A 25,117-nucleotide genomic window follows, 5' to 3' on the forward strand; every position below is an offset into this window, starting at 1 on the left:
CATTAATATATCCATTTGCATTATCAAATTCTTTAATGAAAGAATATTTGACATTATTAAATAAAAGATAACTATCAAATTCTCAAAATTATTATGATCATAAAATAATAAAAGAATTTTCTGCAACACTTTATGAATAAAAAGTATGAATTACTTGAATCCTTTGAAGTTGAACATCAATGGTAATTAACTCCTTAAAAGTTGAATGGTAAACTGAAAGCATTACATAAAATGTAAGCAAAGCTTTTGATGCAAAACACTTCCGATAAGATTTTGAAAGTGAAATAATTATTACTGATAAATGAACAATTGCAAAAAAAAAACACTTTCTATTATGACAAGTATTTTTTCAAGCGAGACTTTTTAAAGGATGACACAACTCGCGTGTCCTATGAACATATATTTTAGGACATCAAAATCATGTTTTTAATCACGTTTATTACTCAAGTGGTACGAAAAGATAAATTTTTTATGGTAGACTGATAAAAAAAGTATTGGAATGAAAGCATTTCACTTTTTACTCTGAAAATTAATATCAGACTCTCGATAATTGGGATATGCTAAAATCATTTCCAATTTTTTTCTAAAAGATTCCTGTTGATATTATCATTTAAGGAAAATTGCATTTTTTTAATTTTTAATAGTAGTTAATTAAACACCATTATATATAACACAAAAGAAATTTTTCATTATTTAAAATCATATAAATCATAATAGGAAATTCTGAATGGCCTATGTCAAATAAATCATGAATAGAAAAATATAAAATTATTTTTACCACTATTAAATAACTCAATTTTATCAATTAACTGCTTTGAATCACACTTCTATAAGAGTTCTGTCTAGTTTCCAATAAAGACGTTGAATTAATTATCTAATTGTTCTGAAAAAAAAAATGTTAAACGTTACAAAGGATGAAAGAAATTATTCAAGTTAAGTACAGAACATAAAAGGACATAAAATTACTACAGTGTTGAAGGTCCAGGGAATAGAAAGCGAGAGAATCGTGGGAGAGACGTGGAGATGTTACAGTTCCCTTTCTATTGACTCTCTCTTTCATTCGTCCTTCCTCCATTAAACAATTAGCGAGTAATATAAAAATGTATTACGAGAAAATGAGTGAAGATATTTTTTAATATAAATTTCATTCTAGATTTATCACAATGAAATAGTTCATTAATAATAGTTTAGTTAACATATCAAATTTATCATCAACATCATCAAAAGCTTTCTCTGTTTATTCGATGATATTTTCCTAATTCTCACGTATTGAAATAAAGTTTAAACCATCAAGATTTTATATCTTAATTTAATTCCAGATCTTAGAGAAATGGCCTTGGCAATGAGATACTTATTATTACGTGATTTGTTTTACTGTACTTATTTAGTCTTCTAGTACAACACCTTTCTCTCCTTCTATTTCTATTATTAACCTACTATTCTTTCACAGTTCATATCATAAACAGTATCACCTTTCGTGATACTTTTTTTCAATTAAATATCATATATACATGATGTATAACATTTCAATCACTTTTAAAATAATTCATTCTTTTTTTTAATTAATTCATCTTTTAGAAACATACCAAGATGTTTTTAATTCAACACTGAATAGTAACAATTTTTCTCCAAATAATTACAGGTATGATTTTTTAGGTTAAATTGGCGATTGCATACTTTTATCGTAAATTGAATCTTTGAAGCCTGCCAAAGTTCATTAAACTTGGATACTATCGATGCACTTCCGTTACTCTCTTCTCTCATCATTGAATAAAAGTAGAAGCATTTGCAATCCATTGGAGCTTCGCTTGCTTTGAATTACTCCGACAAATCCCTACTCCGTTGTTTTCCCTCTCACAATGTGACTGGAGAATGTCTGAGAACAAGTAACTTGTCTTAACCTTTTTATGTTGAGTGCCAAGATCATCAACTCGACCATGAGATCGTTCATGGTCAGTGGTAGCTATTTCCCATATTTGTTATAGAAAAATAGCATTTTTATCTATTTTTTATCTTGTTATATGTGAATGGAATTTTTATTGTTTTTTGTCAAATGTAATCAACATTCCTTTTTTCAATAACTTTCTATAAAGGTATGAATATTGAATTATAAAAAAACTTATTAATGTTTGTTGAATTATTTATACATGAGATGGGATTGGGATAGATGCGAGAAATGATCGTCTTATTGCAACAAACTTTCTAGACTTTCAAACACTCAACTGGTCATCCACTCCAGCAGTGAAAGTGCCAATGTCTTCACGTGTCAGTATCCTTTAAATACATTGAACTTCGTTTTGTGTAATCAAAAAAAAAAAAAAAATGTATTAACTAATTTTTTTTAAATTGAGAGTTTTAAAAAATATTCATTCATCAAGATTCTATGAAATAACAACAAATTATGACATTTAATTTTTTTTTTTTTATTAACAATGCAGTTTCTATAACAAAGTGGTGTAGTATAAAATATATAACAAAATATATGCAGATTTCTAACAAATTTTTTTAACAAATATAACAACTTCATTAAATAATAATAATAAGCATAATCATTAATACTTTGCTTGGTTGAGATTTTTTTTAACACCACTGAAAGTGCATTAAAATATTCTAAAGCATATATTATTTTCTTCTTTTACAAGCCTATATCACGTATTTAATTTCCTAAATTAACAACTTCTAACAGTAATTTATTATAATTATTCTACGTAAATTCTTTCCAAACTAACAGACATAAAACATGCATGAAATCTAAAAAGTAAAGTGGACAATGTAGTTACTATCAGACATACAATTGACTTGAAAAAAAAATAAAAAGACCTTTGGCAATAAATCAAACTTAATACAATATTTTAAAATACAATAAAAGTTTTTCAAATTATCCTGGAAGGAGTCCAGAATAGCCGGACAATGCATAAAAACCAGGAATAGCAGTTGATGCTGGAGAAATTTGGTTAACAGGGTTTTGGAAAGGATGAACGACATGCAATCCTGTCGAAGTAGGCAATCGAACTGGATTGGTTTGTATGGGCATTGTTCTAAAATCGTGTGGAATATCTTGAATTTCTTCTTTAACAGAATATCCTTGCGGAGGATGTAAATTAATCGATGTGATGATATTCGAAGTGTCCGGGTGATCGCCAATGTTATGCTGGGTATGCTTTGGAATCTGAGGAAGTTGTGGAAGTGGTGAAAGTGATTCTGGTTTTACAGAAATAATTCCAAGACTTCCAGTCGATAACACAGGTCCCTGAGATCCAGATGATGTTGGCCATGATTTAGTAAGTTCAGCTACTTTTTTATTGTATTCATCAAAATTAATTGTATCTCTTAAAATATACGCTTTATTTCCATTAGATTTCGGCTGTTCCTGATGTACAATCAACTTTCCAGAGACTTGAGGATTTATTCCAGCAATAGCTTTTGCTTTAAGAAATTTCACATGAAGATCATCAATTTTTCTATCTTGTATTTCATCATGATATTGATCAGCTTCATTGTTTTGATAGTAAACGTCAGCTTGTTGAGTCATTTGAGGAGTTATGTAGACTGGTGTGAGTGAATTATAATTGACAGAATCATCAGGAGATTCATGAGAATCTGATGAAGAGGTAAATCCTGCATGGTGCATCAAAGCATCATGAGGTATGTATCCCTTTCCAAATGAGATTGCATGTGTTATTCCTTTTCCATGGGGTATAATAACGTGATTGACCTCTTCATGACCTTGATCAAAATCATCACCTCCATGTGGTACATGTTTATTGAACTGAACCATTCCTCTGGGTCTAGGATGACCGGGTAAAAGAACTTGTTTTGGATGATGCGTTGGTAAAAATTCATTGTCAAGAAATTGTGTTGCTTTTAAAAAAGGTGGACGAATAAATTGACGCCACGGTGTTCCATGAGATCTTTTCACATGTCGAGGCATCAAGAATATTACCTTTTTTCTGAAAAAAAACGAAAATTGTATAAATTTATTATTTTTAAAATTCATTAGTTTGAACAATAAGTATTATTTGTTTAATTATATTACTTACTGAGCATCACTGAACTCTAGAATGCAGGTCACCAATGCAATAATTCCAATTTGCTGCAAATTATAAAATAATTTAATGAATAAATTTTATTAAATAAATAATTAGAATGTAGATAAATTCATGGATATGATTTTATTATTAATTTTATTCATATTTGTCGATATACTTTTATCGAATAAATTAAAATTAATAGATCAACTTACCATTAAAATCATGATGGAAATAAAATAGCGTTAAATAGCTATAAAGTCAATAATCAAAACCAATAAAAGCAATGAATTGATGAAATAATAAATAATGTTGAAAGCTGATGAAAGTTTAATTAATACAGTTAAAATTTTACTTTGATTCTTGATGAATTACTTTATTAATCACAATTTTAACAATTTACATATTTAAATGAAATCAATTTTAATTGTAAATATTAAAGATAAATACTAATTTTTTCACTTTACTAGTGAAATGTTGAATGACAATTGTATCAAGTGTATATAATCACTAGTCTCCAAGACTTGTTGACGCATTACTAAGCAGTGCAGAAGTGAGACACTTCTCTTTTATAGAAGATAAAATGGTGCAGGAGAAGGCATACATGGCCCTCCCACTGTAGTTAAGATCATGGTAACGGTTCTTCTAGTTGAGATAAAATAGTAATTACCTCGCACTTGTACTATAATTTTTATTCAAGTATGAATAATACAAGTTTTATCATGAAAAAAAATTCGAAACTCATGAGTACAATTTAAAGTGTTTCACTTGAAATCAGTAATGGTTGACTGGGATAATGTTGCAAACAAGTGCACCTTTATGATGAATACGAGAGTGAAAATACATTCGTAATCGATTTAAAGTATCCTATCTCATTATTTTAATTTCTGTAAATCATTTCACGTTCATTAATTTTTTTTATTTTATAATTATAAAAGCAACTAAAACTCAGCACTATAATTCAATGGAGCTGATTATGGTCATTACGAAACTTAAAATTTTCTTTTTAAACTCAAAATTGTATAATTAACTTATTGAATAATTTTAAAAAATATTTCTTCTTAAAAAAAAGAGTTTGCGTGCTCTGAAATTTTTTATTTCATCTACAAGTATAAATTACATTAATTTTATTCAGCATAACATAATTGTGAGTTGATTTACTTGTATCTGATAATTCGATAATGATTTGTTATGTTTTTCGTTGTTTGAATAAGCAAAAAAAAAAGACATTGGTATGGGAAAACTATATCTCACTTTCTCTTAAGAAATTGTTTAATTTTTTATTTATTGCTATTATGAAAAAAAAAATTCTGCTGACACATAAAAAAAGAAAATTACATATTTTGTTAAATGTTCAAAGTATTTTTCACATTTTCATCAATATAATGATGAGAGTGAAAAGCAGATTAGAACATGTAAAAAGTTTTAAACTATTTGGTCAAAACCAACCATTATCATTGACACTTTTTTCACATTAATTTTTTTTTAATTTTACTTAATATTGAATCACGACAAGTTGCACGTTTTAATAAGTGTAAACAATTCACATTTTTCATTTAATAATGTATATGAAAGTTAACATTTCTTATTTACCAAGAAGTTCATCGTAGTGTAGGTACATCATTAACTTGATTACAAATCATAAGTTCTATAATTAATTCTGTTCTGATTACAAGTTGTGTTTTAAACTCTCCTACTTGCATGATCTTTTTCGTATTATTCCAGTTGAGCTCCGTAATTTTTACTGGATTTAATGTGCTTTCTAAGTAAAAAATTCACTGTCAAGGTCATCACTAGTTGCATTGATTTTTAAAATAAACTCATCAATCCAATTAATCATTATAGCTTTAATTTTTAATATGATGTCTTCATCCAGATTTTTTTTGATTTTTATCAACTAAAATCTAGACCAAAATTGACAACTTAACTTTTTATTTACAATAGTTATTTTCAATTTTTTTCTAGAAGATGTTTCTAACAGATCATCTTTTATTCATGAATTTTTTATAGTATATAAAACTTTGATTGATCAACACTGCAAACTTAATTTTATTTTATTAAATCATATCAAGCATGTAAATCAGTTATGTTATACCAACCATGACAAGTTATCATACATAGACAAAATATTATCAATCTCATATAATCAAATACCTAGTGATCTATTTTGTTTTCTCTAAAAACTTGTTTATATGCCATTTATCCTTCAGGCTGCTAAACTTTTTGTCTTTTAGGATGAATAACTCCTCCTATCAATATTTTTTATATAATTTAATCTCTTTTATAGCACATTGATCTCCTTTCTCTACAGCTAGTAAAACATTATGAAAGTAATCTATTTTTACTATCATTCCAAAACTAAATTATTTCTTAGATATATTTTTTGTGAAATAACATCAATAATTATAAGAAATTTATTTCTGCCAATATCAGTAATGAAGACATAAATTGTTAGTAAAGAAATCATGATACTACTTAAAGTTATTTGAACAAAGAACTATTTACCTGAATGATAAAAGAAAAATTTTTTCTTCATTTAAATAAACTTGTATCGTAGCATTTATCAAGACCTACTAATAAAGATGGTATTTACTTCATGAAACGTTTATATCTTTTCTTCGACATGCTATACATTTGTATTTCCAATGACACGTTACAAATAAGTATATTTATTGTTAATTAAGAAATAACTATTTGACATAGAAATAATGAAACAACTTTCATCTTCCTTTTTAAGTTTTGAATGGGCTCTCTTGACATTATCTATAAAATTACGTATAATTAAAAAGGACGTCATTACGGATACTAATAAAGATTTAATTAATGCTTATATTATATAGACACATAGTATTTGAAATAATGACTTTAATATCAGGGAAAATATTTAAATAATATCCTGATCATTAAATCATATGTTTGATTTAAAATTTCAAAAGTAAATAAACACGTAATTATAATTTATTTAATGTACATCAGAAAATAAGTATCTCAACTGCTGTATTTAAGTTTGATAGCTCTGTGGACAATACTGATGATGTTGTGATAAAAAGAGATGGTTCCTTTCTTTCTTTGATGCTTTTGTCCTCACTCAAAGTCAATGTTTTCATTCTGTCTCCACTAAAGTTACAAGTATTTCCTTTCTATAAGATATAAAGGCAATATCTAATGCACTGAAAGTGTCAGACCAAAGCAGTACCTCCAACAAGTATTAACAGCAGATAAGAACACTATATAATTATGATAGGATATACGGTGAGTTCCGGATTTTATTTTTTTTTGAATAAAATATTATCTAGAGAGGAATGGTAATATATATTAACTCAGATAGTTTAAAGTAATAAAAAAAAATGTTGAATGTGATGGATAAATTATTGATATTAATTAATGCTGTCTTTTATTTCAATTTTAGATTGCAGTTCTACTAGCTATCTCCTTAGTCAATCCAATAAGTCAAACAGAAGCTGTACAGTGAGTTGGAATTTCCTTAATTTTTAATTACATTGATTGACAGTTGGTTATCGGAAATAATCTCATTTTTTTTTAGCCGTCGAGTTATCATTCATATTCCCTATCATATAAAAACAATAAAACATACTCATACAATCACTAAACTTGTGGAACATCAAGATAGTGGAGAGAGTGAAAAATATTGGGATTATCCTCCTCCGGAAAAACCGACCTCTATTATTATTCATAACAGTTGGGGAAGACGTGGTATTGGAAGAGAAGGAATTGATGATGCAGTGCTTTGGGATGAAGGATATGCAGAAATGGATTTTGGTGATGAACTTGGTGGTGTTCCTTATGAAGAATATGCATTATAAATTGTGAATTTTTTGTAAAAATTGTTCGACTAGTCTTTGTGAATAATTATCATGATTATTATACATCCATTAGGATTAATTTTATGGTGCGATATTTCTATTTTGTTAATTTTATAATTTATGAATAAATTGAATAAATTCTGAAAGTGTTTATTGAATTAAGGTTTTTTATTATTTGGCATTAAATGATACAAAATTATAAAAAGTACAAATATTGGTAAATTAAATTACTCCAAACTATCCTATACGTAAATTTGACAAGTAATTATTGTTATTCCCACTGTTGATATTACTATTACCATAACTATATCTTTCTGAGCTAGATCCCCCTCGTTGTTCAGATGATTCCTCTAGCTTTTCCTTGTAGAAATTATTTGACAGATCATTATACAGGTGTCCTTCCTCAACATGATGACCTTGTCTATGACCATTATTGTAATCATGTTGCTCATATGATTCAATATCATTAGGAGAAATGTCATCAACATCTTCATGAGTTTCATATTGCGGTGGATAGAAGTAGCCAGTTACACCAGTTTCAAATTTCAACTTAGGAGGCACTTGAGCTCCTGGTGGATTTGGTGACTCTTCCATGCTTCCGGAGTCTTTGTAGTCATCATAAAAAGGTATTCTTGGATCATAATTTTGACCTGGATAATGTCCTTGCATTGGATCTTGACCTTGCCCTTGATTGTGGTGATTTAAGTTGTTAAATACAGGAGGAAACGAGTTCATGAGATTTTTCTGAGCATTTTCTTTCTCTCCTATTTGATGGTAACTCCCATGATTATACGCATCCCAACTGTTCCAGTTTTCATGGTAAGTTTCTAGGTGACTATGTTCTTTTTTCTTCTTCTTTGCTGGAATTTTGACATGAATAAACACTGTTTTTGTGTGAATATCATGCTTTATTATTTCTGGAACGTAGATTCGTAGATGGACACTAAAAAAATTTTTTTTCTACTTCAAATAATGAATTTTTAATACTAACGACATCATAGAAAGAAAAATAAACGGTCGAAATTAATTACTATAATTATCATTTTACTCATACCATCACTAAAACCCTAATACTTTGAAATGTAATACTTTGAATTATTTTAAAAATTATTTAATTTGTTTAAATTATTTTATATTAAATTAATTACACGTTTTTTCTTCTGACATATTCGTTAAATAATTATCTTATTAACTTTTACACTTACTGTTCATCCTCGTCACAAAAGCTCTGAAGAATTTCCGTAAATATAAGTAGAATGAAGCACTTTACTCTCTAAAAAAAAATAAAAGAATGCGTATTATATAGCATAATTATACATACACGATATTTAATGGATACTCTACCATTATCGATAGTTGAGAGAAATGATTAATGGAGTATTAAAGAAAATGCGCTCGTTTCAGTAGTGCAACTGAATTTAAAGTCAATTGGTATACCAGAGCTGCATTTATATCAATAAAAAAAACCTTGTCGCTTTCCCGATTGTCCAGCGTTTGTTCTGCACGAACTCCTGCAAATACTTTTTATTTGTCAAAGAACAAAATAATTGGAGTAAAACGATTGGAAAATGAAATAACTTTTTTAATATTTCATTTCTTTTCTGTAAAATCATTGTCAGTGACATTGCACTTGAATTATTTGGAGTAAAAATCTTGCAGAAATTTTTTTTATTTTTTGTCATTAAAAAATAATTGAAATACTTATCTTAGAGAGAACTCTAAATGAAATTGTATTAAGATATAGAAACAAAAAATATCATTGATAAAAAAAATTTACTAAACAATTAATTTCTTATTTAGAAATAATAGTTTATAATTTTCATAATAATACTAATTGGATCACTTAAAATAAATATTGTTTAATAAATATTTAATCAAAAGGTATAGAGTGAACTATTAAACTAAATACATGCTTTTAAATTCTATTTTATTTAACGTTCTACAATATCATATTAATATCTATAATAATAACGGCGGTGATATTTTATTACAATAATTACTATAATACCAACAATAATAAAATTTACTATAAAAGTACATTAAATGAGAATTTGTACATTTTCATTGAACATAATTGGTTCTTTGGTGGTAAAATATTGGCAGTATCAATAGAAGTACATCAAATATATCATTTTCTAAAATTATCAAAGTCTGTATCCTCTACTGCAGAATTTTCAGTATGCTCTATACTGTCTAAATGATCTGTATTATCAAGGAGATCATACTTTTTCTCTTCATGGAAATGATGAGGAATTACTTTATAAATTGTATGAGTATGTTTTATTTTTTTCACATGGTATGGAACATGAATGACAACTTTCTTCCTGAAAAATATTAATTAATAAATAAGTTAAGAATAATGATCACCAATTTAGTTTGAAAATTAACTTAATTTTATTGTTTTATTTAACAAAAAAATTATCTCTAATCCACAATAATGATTATTTACAATTATTTTAAGAGATAGAAGTATTAATTTATAATTAAGAAAAAACCACTTTTACCCGTCTGAAAAATCAGGGAATATCAACATTGCAATTAAAAACGTCGATAAGCACTGAAATAGATAAATAGATTCTATTAATATTGGTCTTTTTGAATATTATTAATTAAATCTAAAAATATCAGAACAAAAAAGAAACAATCCATGAATCCTCACCAAGTGCTCAGTCTTCATATTTATCGATCTGACTTAATTCTAAATACAAAAGAACTCTTGCACTTGATTCAAATAAAACAAATCGTTTAACTGCGTTTGTAGCAACTGCATCCACAGCTTTATATATCAGGTGTGACTAGCGAGGCGAATCGTACAACCGCAAAGTATACAGTGAAACTCTGATACTCATCCTCATATTAATGACCGGAACCAATCTATAAATCCTAATAATAAAAATCGCAACTGTTCCATTAGGAAGGGAATAATATCAAAGCTATAATTGAGACATCAAATACATCAACAGAAAGTACACATCAATTTTATGCACTTTTCAATTTTTTCCTTATGGTTTTAATTATAAATCATTCATCAGAGATAAATGAATAGATTTCAAATACTTAAATGTTAAGTAATGATTAGAAAAATTAGTATAATTGCATATTTATGTTAAATAAATATCTTCTGGTATTTAGATCTTTTAATTATATAAACTAACGATTATTCTGTAAATTCTAGTTATCAATAAGTAATTGAAAGTGAAAATTAAAGTGAAATAGAGAGCAAATTCACTTATGATTTTAACATGATTTTAAGTAAATTCCCTTATCGCGTGTACGGACGATCCGTAACACTTCAGATAAATGCTTGAGTGAAATAATTAAATGCTACATATTAGTAATGATGATGAAAGAAAATTTTTTTTTCTATTCGTGATATGAATTCGAGAAATTTCTAAAACTTGAAAAAAAAAGAATAAAAATAGCATAATTCTCTGGGCACTTTTCTTTCTATCATAAATGCTGATCAAGTCATCTTGCATGTATCCAAGCTGATCCCTGTTTCCGTTCAACTGGAAGCCATGTCAATAGATTTTTTTCTGATTATTTTGAAATGTGAAAGCTGTCATTTAAACTGTGCTCTAATTCCACAAATCGATATACCCTCATTGATATTTTTCATTAAAAGTTTTCTGCAATTAGTGAAAGCTAAATCGCATTTTAATATCAGTATCAGTAATGTAAAAATCAGTTTACTTCACTTAATTGACTATTGAGACAAACAAACTAGGTTTTTTTTTGCTCTATAAATATAGTTATTAAGTTTATTAACATCATTCCTTGTAACTAGATCTTTGGATTTTTATTTGTTTTTTCAACATTCTTTTTCTATTGATTTGTTTTTTATTCAACTTAAAAAAAAAATACATATTTATTACAACAATTGTAAATAAATGTATGATTAATATCACTTAGAAAGCATAGTTAGAATTCACTAAATAATCAACTAATTAAAATAAAAAATTTTATAACAAATTAAAGATGGTAAAAAAAGTTTACTTTTATGAATACAAAAAAAATCTCACTTTAGCAAGATTTTTCTTAGAATTTTACATGGATTTATTTGCTTTCTATAAGTGTTAGAAAATATTTTATTTATTTATGAGTATTTTTGTTTCATAAAAACAAAATTTCTTATTTTTATAAAGATTTATTATTGTTTATCTTTTGATTTAATTACGGAAACTGAGCTTTTTACACTTTCAACAACTCTTATTTTTTTATTATGATTATTTTTTAACCTTTCATACAATTTATCAGGCTTCCTAGTTTCTCTATTCTTCCAACTACCACTGGCAGTTAAATTCATAACATTCTCGATACTTCTTAAAGTAATATTTTCCACTTTATAAAAATCATTAGCATTATTTGATAAAACACTAGAATCAAGTTGTATTTTTTCAGTTACCCTATCAACTAATTTTTCCGCACGTTTATCTGAATTTCTATTATAAACAGGAGTAGTTACAAAAGTTGATACTGATCTTCTATTAGTAGTAGTTTTCCGATTTCTTCTCTTAATCATCTCTGAAATTCTAGTTTTCATTAATTGATTATCGTTCGTGTTATTTTGTACATCTCGTCGACTTTTTTCCGTCATTTTTTCATCGACATGAAGTTCAGCATCTTTGCTTATTTTCATCACGTGTTTATCCTCATTCTCAGCAACAAGTTTTTTCCAAGTTTGTAGTAAATCCGGTGGAGAAATTTCTTGAATTTCTTGAGAGCTATATTTAAAATCATTATTTCTATTTTGTTCTAAATGAGGACTTGGTGTTGTTGTAGTTGTAGTAGATGATTTGAGTTTCGTAGAATAATTAGTTAATTGTGAAGACGTTGATATCATTCTATCCAAACGATTGACATTATCCAACTGATTATGATCAGATATAGAAGGTAATGCTGTGGTGGGGGGTAAAGGAAGATCAACATTCTCAAGAGTTACTTTAACTTGCTCACTTCCCAAGGTATGTAGACTATTATTATTATAGAGAACTCCAGGAAATGATGAATAACTGGGATAATTAGTAGGTTTGAATGACTCCATTCCGTGATGAAAACTTCCTCCGCTTGCTCCAGGAATAGAATTATGAAAATCGTACACTCCATAAGGATTCTGGGGAAAACGGTCATGGGAACGGAACGGTGGTTGCAGATGTGGACTAAACGGAGGTTTGAAATTATAAGTATTTGGTCCGAATTTCATTGGCATATAGTTTTTATGATTTGGATAGTTTCGTTGATTATATGACCCATAATTTGAAGGTTGGTTATAGTCATATCCTTGCATATTATTCATGTGAATATTATTCATATGAAGATTGTTCATGTGCATAGCATTCATATGCATAGCATTCATATGATTCGGTATTAGAGGTCTGTCCATCGCCGTTGAAGGTCGAGGCCAAGAAGGAACAGTTGGAGCAACAGGGAAGAAATTCCCCGATGGTTTTGGTATAAATCTTGTAGATCCTGATGGAAATATTGGTTTGGGATGATAAGGTGTCGTTCCTCCACCTGGTGGATTACCATGAGGTGGATTTTTTGCATCAGATGACACTCGAATTATCACAAAACTACTCTTCGTATGAGGCGATGGCGTCAAGTGTTCAATGTATAACTCGTCGGATATACCATTGATACTAGGCACAAGTAATCGCAGAGGTGCGGGTGTTGACGGTTTATGTGGATTCACTAACTTAGATATCCAATCTGCAATGAAGTCAAATGGCCCGTCATCATCATCATCATGATGTGTTTTTACTTTGACTACAGGCTTTAATACTAAAGCTCTTGGTACTCTTACATTATCACTGCAAGAAATAACAATATTTATTATTATTTAGAAACAATGTAATTATTATTTCTCTTTTAATTTGTTAATAATTATAACTTTCAAAATTTTTACTTAAACTTACTCTCCCGGAACGTCACCATCCCCTGACACTGTAGTGGATAACAAAAGTAATCCCACCTGAAGAAATTAATGAATATATTAAAATAAATATTTTTCCATCAACGATTAAATATAAATAAAATTATTTACACTTAAATAAAGTAGTGTATACTGCATTGTTTTAACTTCACATGAAAATCGAAACACTTTTTAAAAAATTTATGCTTGATGTCACATTTATCCACAACTAAATCTCATTCAAATAAAAATTAAATCTAATTAAAAATCGATCAAAGACCAGTCTGAACTGTTGAAGAGATCGATGAGGTCTGATCAGTAAAGCGACAAGCACTCACCGATATCAGACATATAATCCTCAGCATATCTTGTGGGACCCCACACTCGGACGAAGTACAAAGTTGCACTACTTGCACGACTGTCACCTCGCATCATATTCCCGCAACTTCTAAAGACTTTCCTTGTTACGTTCCACGTTTTTCTAGCATTTGGTGCATATACCTTCAAATGGATGTGTAAGTACATGATAGTTAACTGGCCAGAGTCTGTCATTTGCTTCTACCCAATTGGCACTCTCTCAAGGCAGAAAGTTTACTAAAACTGATTTAAATTTATCATTAAAAAGATCTTTGAACTACTGCCTCATATTTCGAGAGTGATAATAAAAAGTTCTCAACACGCAATACTTTAAACATAACTTTCATTCAATTTTATGGATCTTAGACTCAATAAAAACAATGGAGTAATTATTAATACATTTTTTAATCAATTACATCTTGGTCACTTTTATTTAGAAAAAGAAATTGTTTACAATAAAAATTGAAGGTGAAAAATATTATATAGTACCTAAGTACCTTCTTGGATATTTAAGCCAATATTCTTGATTATTTACCTAAAATTTTTTTGTGAATAATGATTTTTGGATTTGCATTCATTAATTATAAATAAATTATTTTTCATTCATGCAATTCTTGAGTTTTAATAATAACTACATTTAAGATTAGTAATAATAAAGAGCTGTAAATAAAACAATAGATAATTGAAAAAGGTATTTAATCGAATACCTATGTAAGTATTATTCAATTCTTGGAACAAATTTTGCATCCTGTTTAATGGACATGAAAGCTAAAGTTTCACCATGAAGATTCTCCATATCTAACTTAAGTCTTTTTCTCACCTAGTATGGTACTCAAATAGTTCTTAATAGATAGAAGACATAGTAATTATATTCAAGTACATTAAAAGAAAAACTGGTCCATTAAGTATCATATGGATAGATTGACAAAACTTCAATCAGTTTGATAGAAAGTAGAATATCAATTGATCTGTGTATGTACGTAAGTTTCTATAATTACCACAAGTTGTTTTTTCTATTGATTGGTTAGTAGATACTCAGATCACTCTTGATTTCTTTTCGGCAACTAGATTTATTAACAACCGGCAATTTGTGGAATCTGGAGTTAATTAGAATTAGAAAAAAATAAGAAAGTATATTCAAAGAATGCACTAAATAAACAATTTATTTTTAGAAAATAATTAAAACGGAAACTGTATGCATCGTGTATCAAGATGACTAGTAATTCAAAGGGTCATTAATGATATATGAAAGCTTCCAAGGAACGCCTTTAAGCATTATAATACAATAAATATAATATCTCATTGGAACTTAATATAATATCATATTGGAACTCAAATGATAGTCTTACTTACGAATATTATAACTTTCGTAAAAATGATATTTTTCTCTGTGATTTATCGCTAACTAATTCACGCAACGCATGTTACACTTTAAATACATTATTTTTTTTTCAATAGCTCTGTAAATCGTAGAGATGAAACCCAAATAGATAATACTACGATTATCTGATTTTCACAAGCATTAGAAATAATACGCATTAGTACAACAATCTCACTTAATTATATTTGATATTAACGACGAATGATACTTTCCCTTAATCATAATTAAAGCGACGCTTTCCGTCAAAACGGAATCCGTATGCTGCACTATTTGGTACACCTACGAGACCTGGATGACGATGTGCATGAAAAGATCCATGGAGATGAGGTGGTCGGACTGCATTCTCTTCTTCACTTTGAACTCCTTTTAAGTAGAATGCCTCAAACTGACCTTCCGGCAGTAGAATATCTTTGAGCTTTTCATCTTTTGGATCGTATGAGTTTATTTCCAGTATGAAGAAACTTGAAACGATCAACAGAAACTGAAAGAGAAATTACTGTTAGATATTTGTTATAGAACTGGTTTAGAATCATTTCATTTTAATCATGGTTTATTCTTTACATGGATATAAAAATATTATAGTTCACTACTAAGACTCTAACTATTGAAGCTAATTGTCTAATTAAGCCATTCACTTAATAAATAATAAAAAAGTTTTATGGAGATATATTCAAGATAAACTACTATAGTATAAAATAATATGACAATTTTCTTATTTATTAAATCATTAAAAAATTAAGATTTTGAAAGTTTTTTCAAATTATTGATACAAACCATGTACTCACCAACTTCATTTTTTCCCTTGTTAAATGTTGATTTCTTGTTAACTGTCACTAACAACCAGTGTTGGAGAATCCAGAATTTTAATCGATCAACAATTTGATAAGATTATCAAACTAGTTATTTAAAACATCTAATTATTAGTGTGTATAGACGATCTTGTTTATTAAAGTAAAATCTTCTTAGTTTAATAATATGATATGTTTAATCATACGATCGATGATTCCAACTACGAACAGTTACACCAGCAAAAGTGAAAGTTGTGGTAGTCTTTCAATCTTTTAAATTTATATTGGCGTCGACTGATGCAAGAAATAAAATAATAAACATTAACTCCTACGACATTGTATTAATTCTGATCTCCCGAAAGCTGATATGAAATTTAATCATCACTGAATATTAGAAATTTAAACGGAAGCAGTTGACAAGATCTGTGGTTGTAGAAATTATAGTACCTTTGTTTGTCCTAAAAATGTTCAACTCACATGTTTCTTAGTTTACAATTATTTACTTTCTCCTAAATTTTTAGTTTAATCAACTGTGTTCCTAAAGATATATTATTAAAATTAATTTATTAATTAATAGATAAATTAGAATTATTTTTCTATTTCATTTATATTCTGTCGCCTAATTAGTATAAAATTTAATTTGGATTAAAAATCTACACAGAGATATAATGCAACAGGTTTCTACTCATGATAATAGTTATAAATTTTCAATTCGTTAGTAGTTAATAATCAAATATAGGGAAAACTATGACATTAAAAAAATTGAGCCATAAATTAAATTATTCTTGATAATTAATATAAATAATTACTAAACGTGTTATTCACTGATGCTAACATTTCCGGTTTCCTTGCCTTTTATATCATTGGTTACTTTTTTTGGTTAATCATGAATCAACTATTTAAGAAAATAAGCAAGAATATTTTTAAAACATTTTTATCCCTGTGTTAATTAATTTAAAATATACAAAAAATTGCACAATTGATGTTTACAATGACACACTCAATATATTCTATGTATCACTCAGTGATAATAAGTACTGCCTGGAATTAAGCGATATAATTGTTGTAATTATATTTTTTTTGTTCTAATTTATTTGTCAACATCAACAAACCAGGTTGAACATGTACTCTTTTGTACTTTGTAAACGGAAGATATTTATGGAATGTTACTCTTTTTTATCTTAGTAATCTTAGAAAGTAAAAATAAATTATTTAATCAATTAGTTATGCTTATGACAGTGTTACAAATAAGTGTGTTAAATATGCAAGTTGTAATAAAAATTTTAATATTCAAATATTCGCTATAAGTTTTGTTTCATAAAACATGCCACTTAGATTAAAAAATTTGTAGAGCTAAAGTAATATTTTTAGAGATGAATTGTTTTTGATAAAGAATAAAAACCTCACAAGGCACTGTCATTATTTTTTCATGGTTTGTCCACTATTGCTTAATTATGTATCCGTTGCGATAGATAAGGTCAATTTGACATTAAATAATCATAATATACCATTTATTTATTACGTTTGTGTTTAAATATTTTATCTATAAATTATATTTTTTTGTTCTTCATTTCATTATCTCCATCTACTTTCAATTCATTTTTACTTAGTTTACTCATTTAAATACGTAAAATTGACTTTCGAGTATATATTCATGTTATGCTTCAATCATACGTATTTTTTGTTTAAGAATGTCTATGTTTCTACTTTTCAAAAATTCTGTATGAAAACATATCAAATCCCTGAATTATTTCACTTTTGTGATGTCTTAACTAAAAAAATTAAAAAAGTAGAAAACTAACGTAATTGCTGTCATTGTCTTGATTACTTTTTTGTAAACTAATTTCTATATGTACATCTCGTTCTCTTCAAAAGAAAGTTTTAAATAAATTAAACAGAATATAAATAAGAGTCTATTTTAGTTTTGGCATTTGGCGGCGACGTAAATGGAGAAAACCAAGCAATAGAAAATCTTCCAAATACAGCCTGAATAGATTTCCATCGACTATTACGAACCCAACGTGCTTCTTCTTTTTTCAATTGTTCAATGCCCTATTTTAAGATAAATATAAAATTTTAAATATAACGACAGTTAATCAATCAACTAGACTGATTTGTATTTGTTTTAATATTTCATTATTTTTCCCATGCAATTTACTTACCGTTTCATCATTCCAAATAGCTTGCAGTTGCGTTCCTAACATAACAGCAGTGAAGATAGCAAAAAGAAGAGCTTCAAATGTTAAGAACATTAATAATATAACTGTTGCAGGCGGACTAAACGTTGAACAATCACGCCATTCTTGTCGGACGCAAGTGGTAAATTGTTGAATACACAAAAAAAGAGATTGCAATGATATTCCCGCGATATAAAACTGTTGAAAAAATTTATTTCATTTTAAAATATTTTATTATCTCAAAACAAAAATTTATTAACGTAGTAATAAATACTTACTGTAAAAAGAACAAAATATTTTTGATTATTCTCTCCAACACAATTGTTAACCCATGGGCAATGATGATCCATTTTTCTTATGCATCTAAAATTTGTTATTAATTGTATAAATACATTACTTGATCATTTTTATTAACTTTCCAGTGGAAAGTTATAGTATGGGTCCGATTTTGCGAATCCCGAATTTTGACGTAATTCCACGTTTCAAGGTTCCCAGAGTCGAATACAATAGTTTTTAAGTGGACGTCTGTGTGTGTGTATGTGCAGATGTGCGTATGTTTGTACATGCATTCGAAATTATTTTTCGTCTTAATTATCTCGGGAACAAAAAATGATATTGACATGGGACTAATTGCATTCGACGCATAATTACTCAGAACTGATTAAGTTTCCAGCAAAATCGGTCCAGCCATTTTTTATGCAGAATCAAAGAACTGGAAAAAATGGTAAACTAGCTAAATCTTTTCATTCTTTCCACTGGGAAGTCCTGGACCTTTTGGGTCGCACTCAGACCATTGCAGAGCACTGATATTTTGAAATTTAATTTGGGAGTAATAAATTTTATACCTTTGACAAACAGAGCAATGATGAGCACGATCAGGTTTAATCGAACAACACCTTGGGCATTTAAAAATTACTTGGCCACCTCTAAATCCCATTTGTTGGAGCATTTCTTTCGTTGCATTTCCCTTAGGTACAGCACCCTATGACAAAAATACGAATGAATCTGAGGAAATCTAAAAATTTTATTTGAATAACAAGTGATTAAAAAATCAATACTTACTGGATCGGTAAACATAGTCTTTAAATGTGATGCAAAAGCAAGGAATGCTAGTGTTTGAAACAATGCCATATTAAAACTTGAATACAGTGTAGTAATACTTGGAATTAAAATCACTGCCATCACAACAAACTCTGCATAAATGATTAGAAGCCAGGTTAAAATAGCGCATATTATTCCGCATATATCCTACAAAATAAAAAAATTATTTATTGAAGAAATATTATAAATAACTTATTACTTATTATTTATTATCAAAAATGTAACTTATTGACATAAAAAAGTACCTTAATACACCAAAATTTTCCTCCACAACATCGATTGTGAATGTCTCGCTCCTTTTGGATCGGCATATACTCATAATCCATTTTGATATATTTATTATCACCGTCGTATCGATCTACATTGATAAAATTATTTATTTTTTATGAGCTCTGCTGCTTATCAATACAATATAATATTTTTTTTTAAATAATTTTTACGTAATAATTCATAAGTTGAGTATAGAATTTATGTTTTATTGACTTATATTTTAAATTAATTAATGATATGTATGTAATGTTAAGGTCACTTACGTATTCAGCATAATAATTGAGAACTTTAAAGATTATTCACTGAAGGCATTTTTAATTGATCAAAATAAAAAAAATATATCAAAAAATTTATGAAATAATTCACAAGAACTCAGAAATATTATTAACAACATTGCACATGCTATAAATTGACTGTACCTGTCTTGTCAATTTAATTTTAGGAGAAGTAAATTTTTTTAAAATAACCTTCAAATAAACGGAATAATTTTTAAAATAAAAAAAATTTTTGTATGATTAATAAACTTCTCATAATTAGGAATACCGAAAAAAGAATTTTCAATTAATTAGGAAGTTATTGTTTTCTTCCATCTTGAACTGATTCTATAAAAGTAATTATAATCAACACTAGGTGGCAAAGACAGTAGCGCTGCTCTCAGAGAATTCATGTATTAATGTGTCAACAACCAACCGGCATCTAGTTGAATTCCTAGGCCACGTCAACTAAATACACATATTTGAACCATCATTAAAATAGAGACTATAATTATTTAATTAAAGTAACTAATAATACAGAAATAACAATGACAACAAATTCTGACCGTCGTGTTGCCTTGATAACCGGCATTACTGGGCAAGTAAGTCAAAGTTCGAATTGTATTTTGTAAACATAATTTATTTTTTGTTTTAAACAAATATGTTTCCACTCAGGATGGCTCATATTTGGCTGAATTTCTATTAGAAAAAGGGTATGAAGTACATGGAATAATTCGAAGAGCCAGTTCTTTCAATACTGGCAGAATTGAACATCTTTATGCTGATCCAAAAAGTCATAGACAAGAAAAAATGAAATTGCATTGGGGTGATATGACTGATTCCAGTAGTTTAGTCAAAGTTATTGCAACTGTCCAGCCAACCGAAATTTATAATCTAGCTGCTCAGAGTCATGTTAAAGTAATTTTATTTGTTTCAATAACTTCAGTATTGTTAAGTTTTTAATTACTGCATTATAAATTGTTGTAATTATGTTTAGGTGAGTTTTGAGCTAAGTGAATATACAGGCGAAGTTGATGCAATTGGTACAGTTCGACTATTAGATGCAATAAGAACTTGTAAATTGGAGAAATCTGTAAAATTTTATCAAGCATCTACCTCAGAACTTTATGGTGGAAAAATTTCTACCATACCGCAAAGTGAAACAACACCTTTTTATCCCAGATCTCCTTATGGTAAATTATTTTCACAAACTACAATCAAGTTTATGAAACTACATATCAATAAATAACATGAACATATTTTTTTATTGCATGACAGCTTGTGCGAAAATTTATAGCTACTGGATAGTTGTAAATTATCGAGAAGCCTATGGTCTATATGCGTGCAATGGAATTCTATTTAACCATGAAAGTCCTAGAAGAGGAGAAAATTTTGTTACAAGAAAAATTACTCGGAGTATAGCTAAAATTCATTTAGGCTTACAAGACTTCCTGGAACTTGGTAATTTAGATGCTAAAAGAGATTGGGGCCATGCCAAAGATTATGTGCAGGTATTTTTTATATACATATAATTGTTTTAAGTAAAGAAAGAAAAAATATTAATGATTCAATCATATTATGTTAATTTAGGCAATGTGGATGATGCTGCAGCAAGAAACACCTGAAGATTATGTTATAGCAACTGGTGAAAGTCATAGCGTTCGAGAATTCGTCGAAGAAGCTTTTCGATATATTGGAGTTGATATTATTTGGGAAGGTGAGGGTGTTGATGAAGTTGGACTTGACAAGAGTAATCGAAAAATTTTAGTACGGGTTAATCCTAGATATTTCCGTCCTACTGAAGTGGTAAGCATTGATACAAAAATTGCTTTTGACATGTTACATTGAAATGTTAAATAATTCATAATTGCTTGAAAGGGAATGCTTCTTGGAGATGCTACTAAAGCTAAAGAGAAATTTGGTTGGAAACCATCTATCACATTTGAAGTAAGTCAAGTGTAAGAGAATGAATATCAAATTAAAAATATATTTAACAAAAATTCTCATTTCAGGCATTAGTTAAAGATATGATGAAGGCAGACTTAGAGTTGATGAAAAAAAATCCAACTGCTTAATTAAAGCCAGTATTACGCACAATTTTAAGAATTAAGTCATTCCTGAGGCTTTTATAATTAAGTGCAACTATACTGAAATTTAAAAATGAATGTCCATAATCAAAGTGTTAACTATTTTATAAATATATATGTATATAAATATAGATAAAGAGCATCTGTACTTATTTCTTAGCCAAACTTTACAAATGAAAAATTTTAAATATAACAGTTAAATGAAAAAATCATGCACGTACATAAATATATGCATAAAATTAAAAGAACCCCTTGTTTTATGATAATTTTTTCTAATTATTTATGTTAATTACTATGAAGATTATTATTACATTATACTTTCTCATTTACTCCAAAAATATTCATGCATGTGTATGTATGACTGTTGATCACTCATGCATGTACTGCGCCACATAACCTACGAATTCGATTCTTTAAAGGATATACGAGCAAGTAATCTCGTAATTTTATTGAATATCAAAGTTCAAAAAATAATGATAAACAATTAAAATCGAACTTTTAATTTGTGAATAATTCAAGTGAAAAAAATAGTAATAAATCATCATTAATTTAATTGAGAAACATTGTTCAAAAGGTGAAAATGAATAAGGTACCAAGTCGGCTTTTATTAGCAAACATATCAAGAATACAAGCTCATGCTGTTCATAATAATGCAGCATTATTAGAAAATTGTCAACACATTAACAACAGAAATCCAAGAAATCTAGAACTGATGAGAATAGCTCTAAAACCAACTGGTTATTTTCTTGAACAACACATTCCATCATATTGGCATAAGTAAGATACCGGCAAGAATTTATTTATAAAATTATGGTCCAATAATAATGATTTGATATTAAATATTACAGATTTACTATTGACTCGTCAGCAAAGAATACTACTTTTGAAGTTATACATTTTGAGAATGGAAAAGTTCTTGATGTATCAACTAAAGAATGGACAATCAAAAAACGTTTATACAGGTTAATGATTAAATAAAATCAGTAAAAACAGATGATTTAGGCCATATATTGAATAATCAAATGAATATTAATTTCAGGTGTACCGACACCTCAACTTATTTGAATCTTGGCAGAATTTTAGCAAAACGATGTATTGAAAGTGGAATACATTTTTTGTACGTAGATCCCAAATTAAATCAATGTGAAAAGCTCACTGCAGCTTTAAATCAAATAGAAGAAGGAGGAATTGTACTAGAGGAACCTTCGAGATATGTAAAACCAAATCGTTGGGATAATTTACGGCCTGAAAAACCATGGGAAGTTATAGAAAGTTAATTTTTTTTTTTTTTTACAAATAAAGTAGCTTTATTATACCTAAAATATTACAATTTTGTGTAACTTTATTCACAAGAAATAATTATATTAAAAAATGCAAAATACATTATTTAATATTACAATTATGAGTTGAGAGATTATTAAAATTCATCCTTTATGTTGTTTAACCGAGTAAATTAACATATGAACTCAGTAACATAGTTCAAGAGTGTCGCAGGGAATCCACTTTGAACTCTCTAAAGCATCCCACAAATTGTAATCTTGTTCAATCATTTCTCTGTTATGCTTATCAATGTCGATAGGGATAGAATGTTCTGGAAAAAATCAATATATTAGTACTCAAAAAGAATCATTACTTATATAAATGTAAGCAACTAATTTAAAAATTACCAATAAGTTCAAGGTCGTCTTCTTCAGGTTTGTGCTCCGATTGATAAGTACTGTAGACATCAGAAGTTGGTTCACTCTCAGAGTATCCTTGTTGCCATGCACTGTAACTATTCCAGTACGAAGAAGTATCATAATAGTTATAAGTCTCAGTACTCGAGTTAGCTGACGAATAATCTGATGATGACACTTGTGGTGGAGTGGATCCAGGGACTTTATTCCAGGGTCTTGGAACTGCATTACAAATTTTTAAAGATTTTGTTCCTAATCCCTTATATCCATTCATAGCCACTAAACTATTTTTTTGTTCTTCTTCATTAGCAAATCGTACGAAACCATATCCTTTACTAAATCCTGAACTATCTAAAATGACTTTGGCAGTTCTAATAGAATTATATTTGGCAGCAAATGCTCTGTATAATGAGTAATCATCAACATCTGTAGATAAAGCACCAACCCAGATACTGAATTCACGATCTGCTGTCGGTTTACCTGTAGTACTTGCGTGATTCAGTCGAAATCTGACAGCCTGAAATAAATCATATTCATATCAATGAAAAATTTATGACCATCGTAACGATTATATTTCAAAGAATGATTATAAATAGTAGTTACTTACTGGATTAGATCCAGGAATTACTTTTCCGTTTAATTTATGCATTGCATCTAAGGCCATTTCATCTGTTGGAAAATGAACAAAACAATATCCAGCAGGCTCACCAGTATACCGGTTCCTCATAACCTTCACTGTCTGTGGTTGTTCTCCCATTTTGTGGAAAGCATTCATAATAAAACTTTCAGTCATATAAGGTTCCAACTACAAATGAAAATCAAACGAAACTTATTTAGAAAGATTGTAATTGACAAACTTAGTAATATAATCTTACAATTCTAACCTCTCTGGAACGACATGAAAACGTTTTATGATTGAAATGATCACAAAATTCATAAAACATTACATTAATTATTTACTAAATTTTAATTTCCTTCTTGGTAAAGATTCAAAATTTGTTTAATGTTAAAATATAATAAAAATAAGCTTTTTCAAAATTTTATGATTACTTACACCCCCCATCCATAGTTGACATAAAACCATAGGTCCCGACATGATTTTGATGATTTTTTAATCTCGTTATGAAAGTTAAAACTCACTTTAAATCAGAATATCAAAATAATATTAAAACAAATAAATATTTAAATAAAAATTGCTCACAATTTGTACTGATTCGAAAACTGCCAATCTGTTGTATACAAACAAGTCTGCCTCGGTTGAAC

General features: G+C 28.2%; 8 protein-coding genes across 12 annotated transcripts; 3 read left to right on the forward strand and 5 right to left on the reverse strand.

Moving 5' to 3' along the window:
* Positions 1 to 2,643: 2,643 nt before the first annotated feature.
* On the reverse strand, positions 2,644 to 4,363 carry LOC118068460 (uncharacterized). The gene is made up of 3 exons (XM_035085878.1): positions 4,244 to 4,363; positions 4,041 to 4,093; positions 2,644 to 3,950 (listed from the first exon to the last, which is right to left on the reverse strand). The coding sequence occupies exons 1-3, from the start codon at positions 4,253 to 4,255 to the stop codon at positions 2,879 to 2,881; spliced, it is 1,137 nt and encodes a 378-aa protein (XP_034941769.1). The 5' UTR covers positions 4,256 to 4,363; the 3' UTR covers positions 2,644 to 2,878.
* A 2,867-nt stretch (positions 4,364 to 7,230) lies between these two features.
* Positions 7,231 to 7,935, forward strand: LOC118068526 (uncharacterized). The gene is made up of 3 exons (XM_035085993.1): positions 7,231 to 7,280; positions 7,438 to 7,496; positions 7,573 to 7,935. The coding sequence occupies exons 1-3, from the start codon at positions 7,266 to 7,268 to the stop codon at positions 7,850 to 7,852; spliced, it is 354 nt and encodes a 117-aa protein (XP_034941884.1). The 5' UTR covers positions 7,231 to 7,265; the 3' UTR covers positions 7,853 to 7,935.
* Positions 7,936 to 11,912: 3,977 nt separating this feature from the next.
* Positions 11,913 to 14,352, reverse strand: LOC118068446 (GATA zinc finger domain-containing protein 11-like). The gene is made up of 3 exons (XM_035085862.1): positions 14,102 to 14,352; positions 13,768 to 13,823; positions 11,913 to 13,662 (listed from the first exon to the last, which is right to left on the reverse strand). Exons 1-3 carry the CDS (start codon positions 14,126 to 14,128, stop codon positions 12,003 to 12,005), a joined length of 1,743 nt encoding a protein of 580 aa, XP_034941753.1. The 5' UTR covers positions 14,129 to 14,352; the 3' UTR covers positions 11,913 to 12,002.
* A 287-nt stretch (positions 14,353 to 14,639) lies between these two features.
* Positions 14,640 to 16,763, reverse strand: LOC118068425 (uncharacterized). Of its 2 annotated transcripts, none has more exons than XM_035085815.1 (2): positions 16,287 to 16,763; positions 14,640 to 15,982 (listed from the first exon to the last, which is right to left on the reverse strand). In XM_035085815.1, the coding sequence occupies exons 1-2, from the start codon at positions 16,293 to 16,295 to the stop codon at positions 15,716 to 15,718; spliced, it is 276 nt and encodes a 91-aa protein (XP_034941706.1). In that variant the 5' UTR covers positions 16,296 to 16,763; the 3' UTR covers positions 14,640 to 15,715. The 2 variants fall into 2 exon arrangements, with proteins under 2 accessions (XP_034941706.1, XP_034941707.1); XM_035085816.1 differs by having other exon boundaries at positions 16,276 to 16,763.
* Positions 16,764 to 17,207: 444 nt separating this feature from the next.
* Positions 17,208 to 20,418, reverse strand: LOC118068586 (palmitoyltransferase ZDHHC3). Of its 2 annotated transcripts, XM_035086077.1 has the most exons (8): positions 20,257 to 20,418; positions 20,101 to 20,139; positions 19,813 to 19,925; positions 19,529 to 19,714; positions 19,312 to 19,448; positions 18,745 to 18,829; positions 18,452 to 18,664; positions 17,208 to 18,341 (listed from the first exon to the last, which is right to left on the reverse strand). In XM_035086077.1, the coding sequence occupies exons 3-8, from the start codon at positions 19,891 to 19,893 to the stop codon at positions 18,180 to 18,182; spliced, it is 864 nt and encodes a 287-aa protein (XP_034941968.1). In that variant the 5' UTR covers positions 19,894 to 19,925; positions 20,101 to 20,139; positions 20,257 to 20,418; the 3' UTR covers positions 17,208 to 18,179. The 2 variants fall into 2 exon arrangements, with proteins under 2 accessions (XP_034941968.1, XP_034941967.1); XM_035086076.1 differs by having other exon boundaries at positions 20,101 to 20,418.
* A 189-nt stretch (positions 20,419 to 20,607) lies between these two features.
* On the forward strand, positions 20,608 to 22,327 carry Gmd (GDP-mannose 4,6 dehydratase). The gene is made up of 7 exons (XM_035085713.1): positions 20,608 to 20,693; positions 20,767 to 21,009; positions 21,089 to 21,284; positions 21,370 to 21,602; positions 21,682 to 21,897; positions 21,970 to 22,038; positions 22,104 to 22,327. Exons 1-7 carry the CDS (start codon positions 20,640 to 20,642, stop codon positions 22,164 to 22,166), a joined length of 1,074 nt encoding a protein of 357 aa, XP_034941604.1. The 5' UTR covers positions 20,608 to 20,639; the 3' UTR covers positions 22,167 to 22,327.
* A 209-nt stretch (positions 22,328 to 22,536) lies between these two features.
* mRpL18 (mitochondrial ribosomal protein L18) lies at positions 22,537 to 23,558 on the forward strand. The gene is made up of 3 exons (XM_035086058.1): positions 22,537 to 22,955; positions 23,027 to 23,140; positions 23,218 to 23,558. The coding sequence occupies exons 1-3, from the start codon at positions 22,759 to 22,761 to the stop codon at positions 23,453 to 23,455; spliced, it is 549 nt and encodes a 182-aa protein (XP_034941949.1). The 5' UTR covers positions 22,537 to 22,758; the 3' UTR covers positions 23,456 to 23,558.
* Positions 23,486 to 25,117, reverse strand: Secp43 (tRNA Selenocysteine associated protein). 3 transcript variants are annotated; one of them, XM_035086056.1, is made up of 5 exons: positions 25,056 to 25,117; positions 24,909 to 24,993; positions 24,462 to 24,659; positions 23,846 to 24,371; positions 23,486 to 23,769 (listed from the first exon to the last, which is right to left on the reverse strand). In XM_035086056.1, the coding sequence occupies exons 2-5, from the start codon at positions 24,948 to 24,950 to the stop codon at positions 23,645 to 23,647; spliced, it is 891 nt and encodes a 296-aa protein (XP_034941947.1). In that variant the 5' UTR covers positions 24,951 to 24,993; positions 25,056 to 25,117; the 3' UTR covers positions 23,486 to 23,644. The 3 variants fall into 3 exon arrangements, with proteins under 3 accessions (XP_034941947.1, XP_034941946.1, XP_034941948.1); XM_035086055.1 differs by having other exon boundaries at positions 24,909 to 25,115; XM_035086057.1 differs by lacking the exon at positions 24,909 to 24,993 and having other exon boundaries at positions 25,056 to 25,114.

This window comes from Chelonus insularis, unplaced genomic scaffold, assembly GCF_013357705.1.
Source record: "Chelonus insularis isolate UGA/USDA-ARS -01 unplaced genomic scaffold, ASM1335770v1 contig_3_pilon, whole genome shotgun sequence".
Classification (NCBI taxonomy): Eukaryota; Metazoa; Arthropoda; class Insecta; order Hymenoptera; family Braconidae; genus Chelonus; species Chelonus insularis.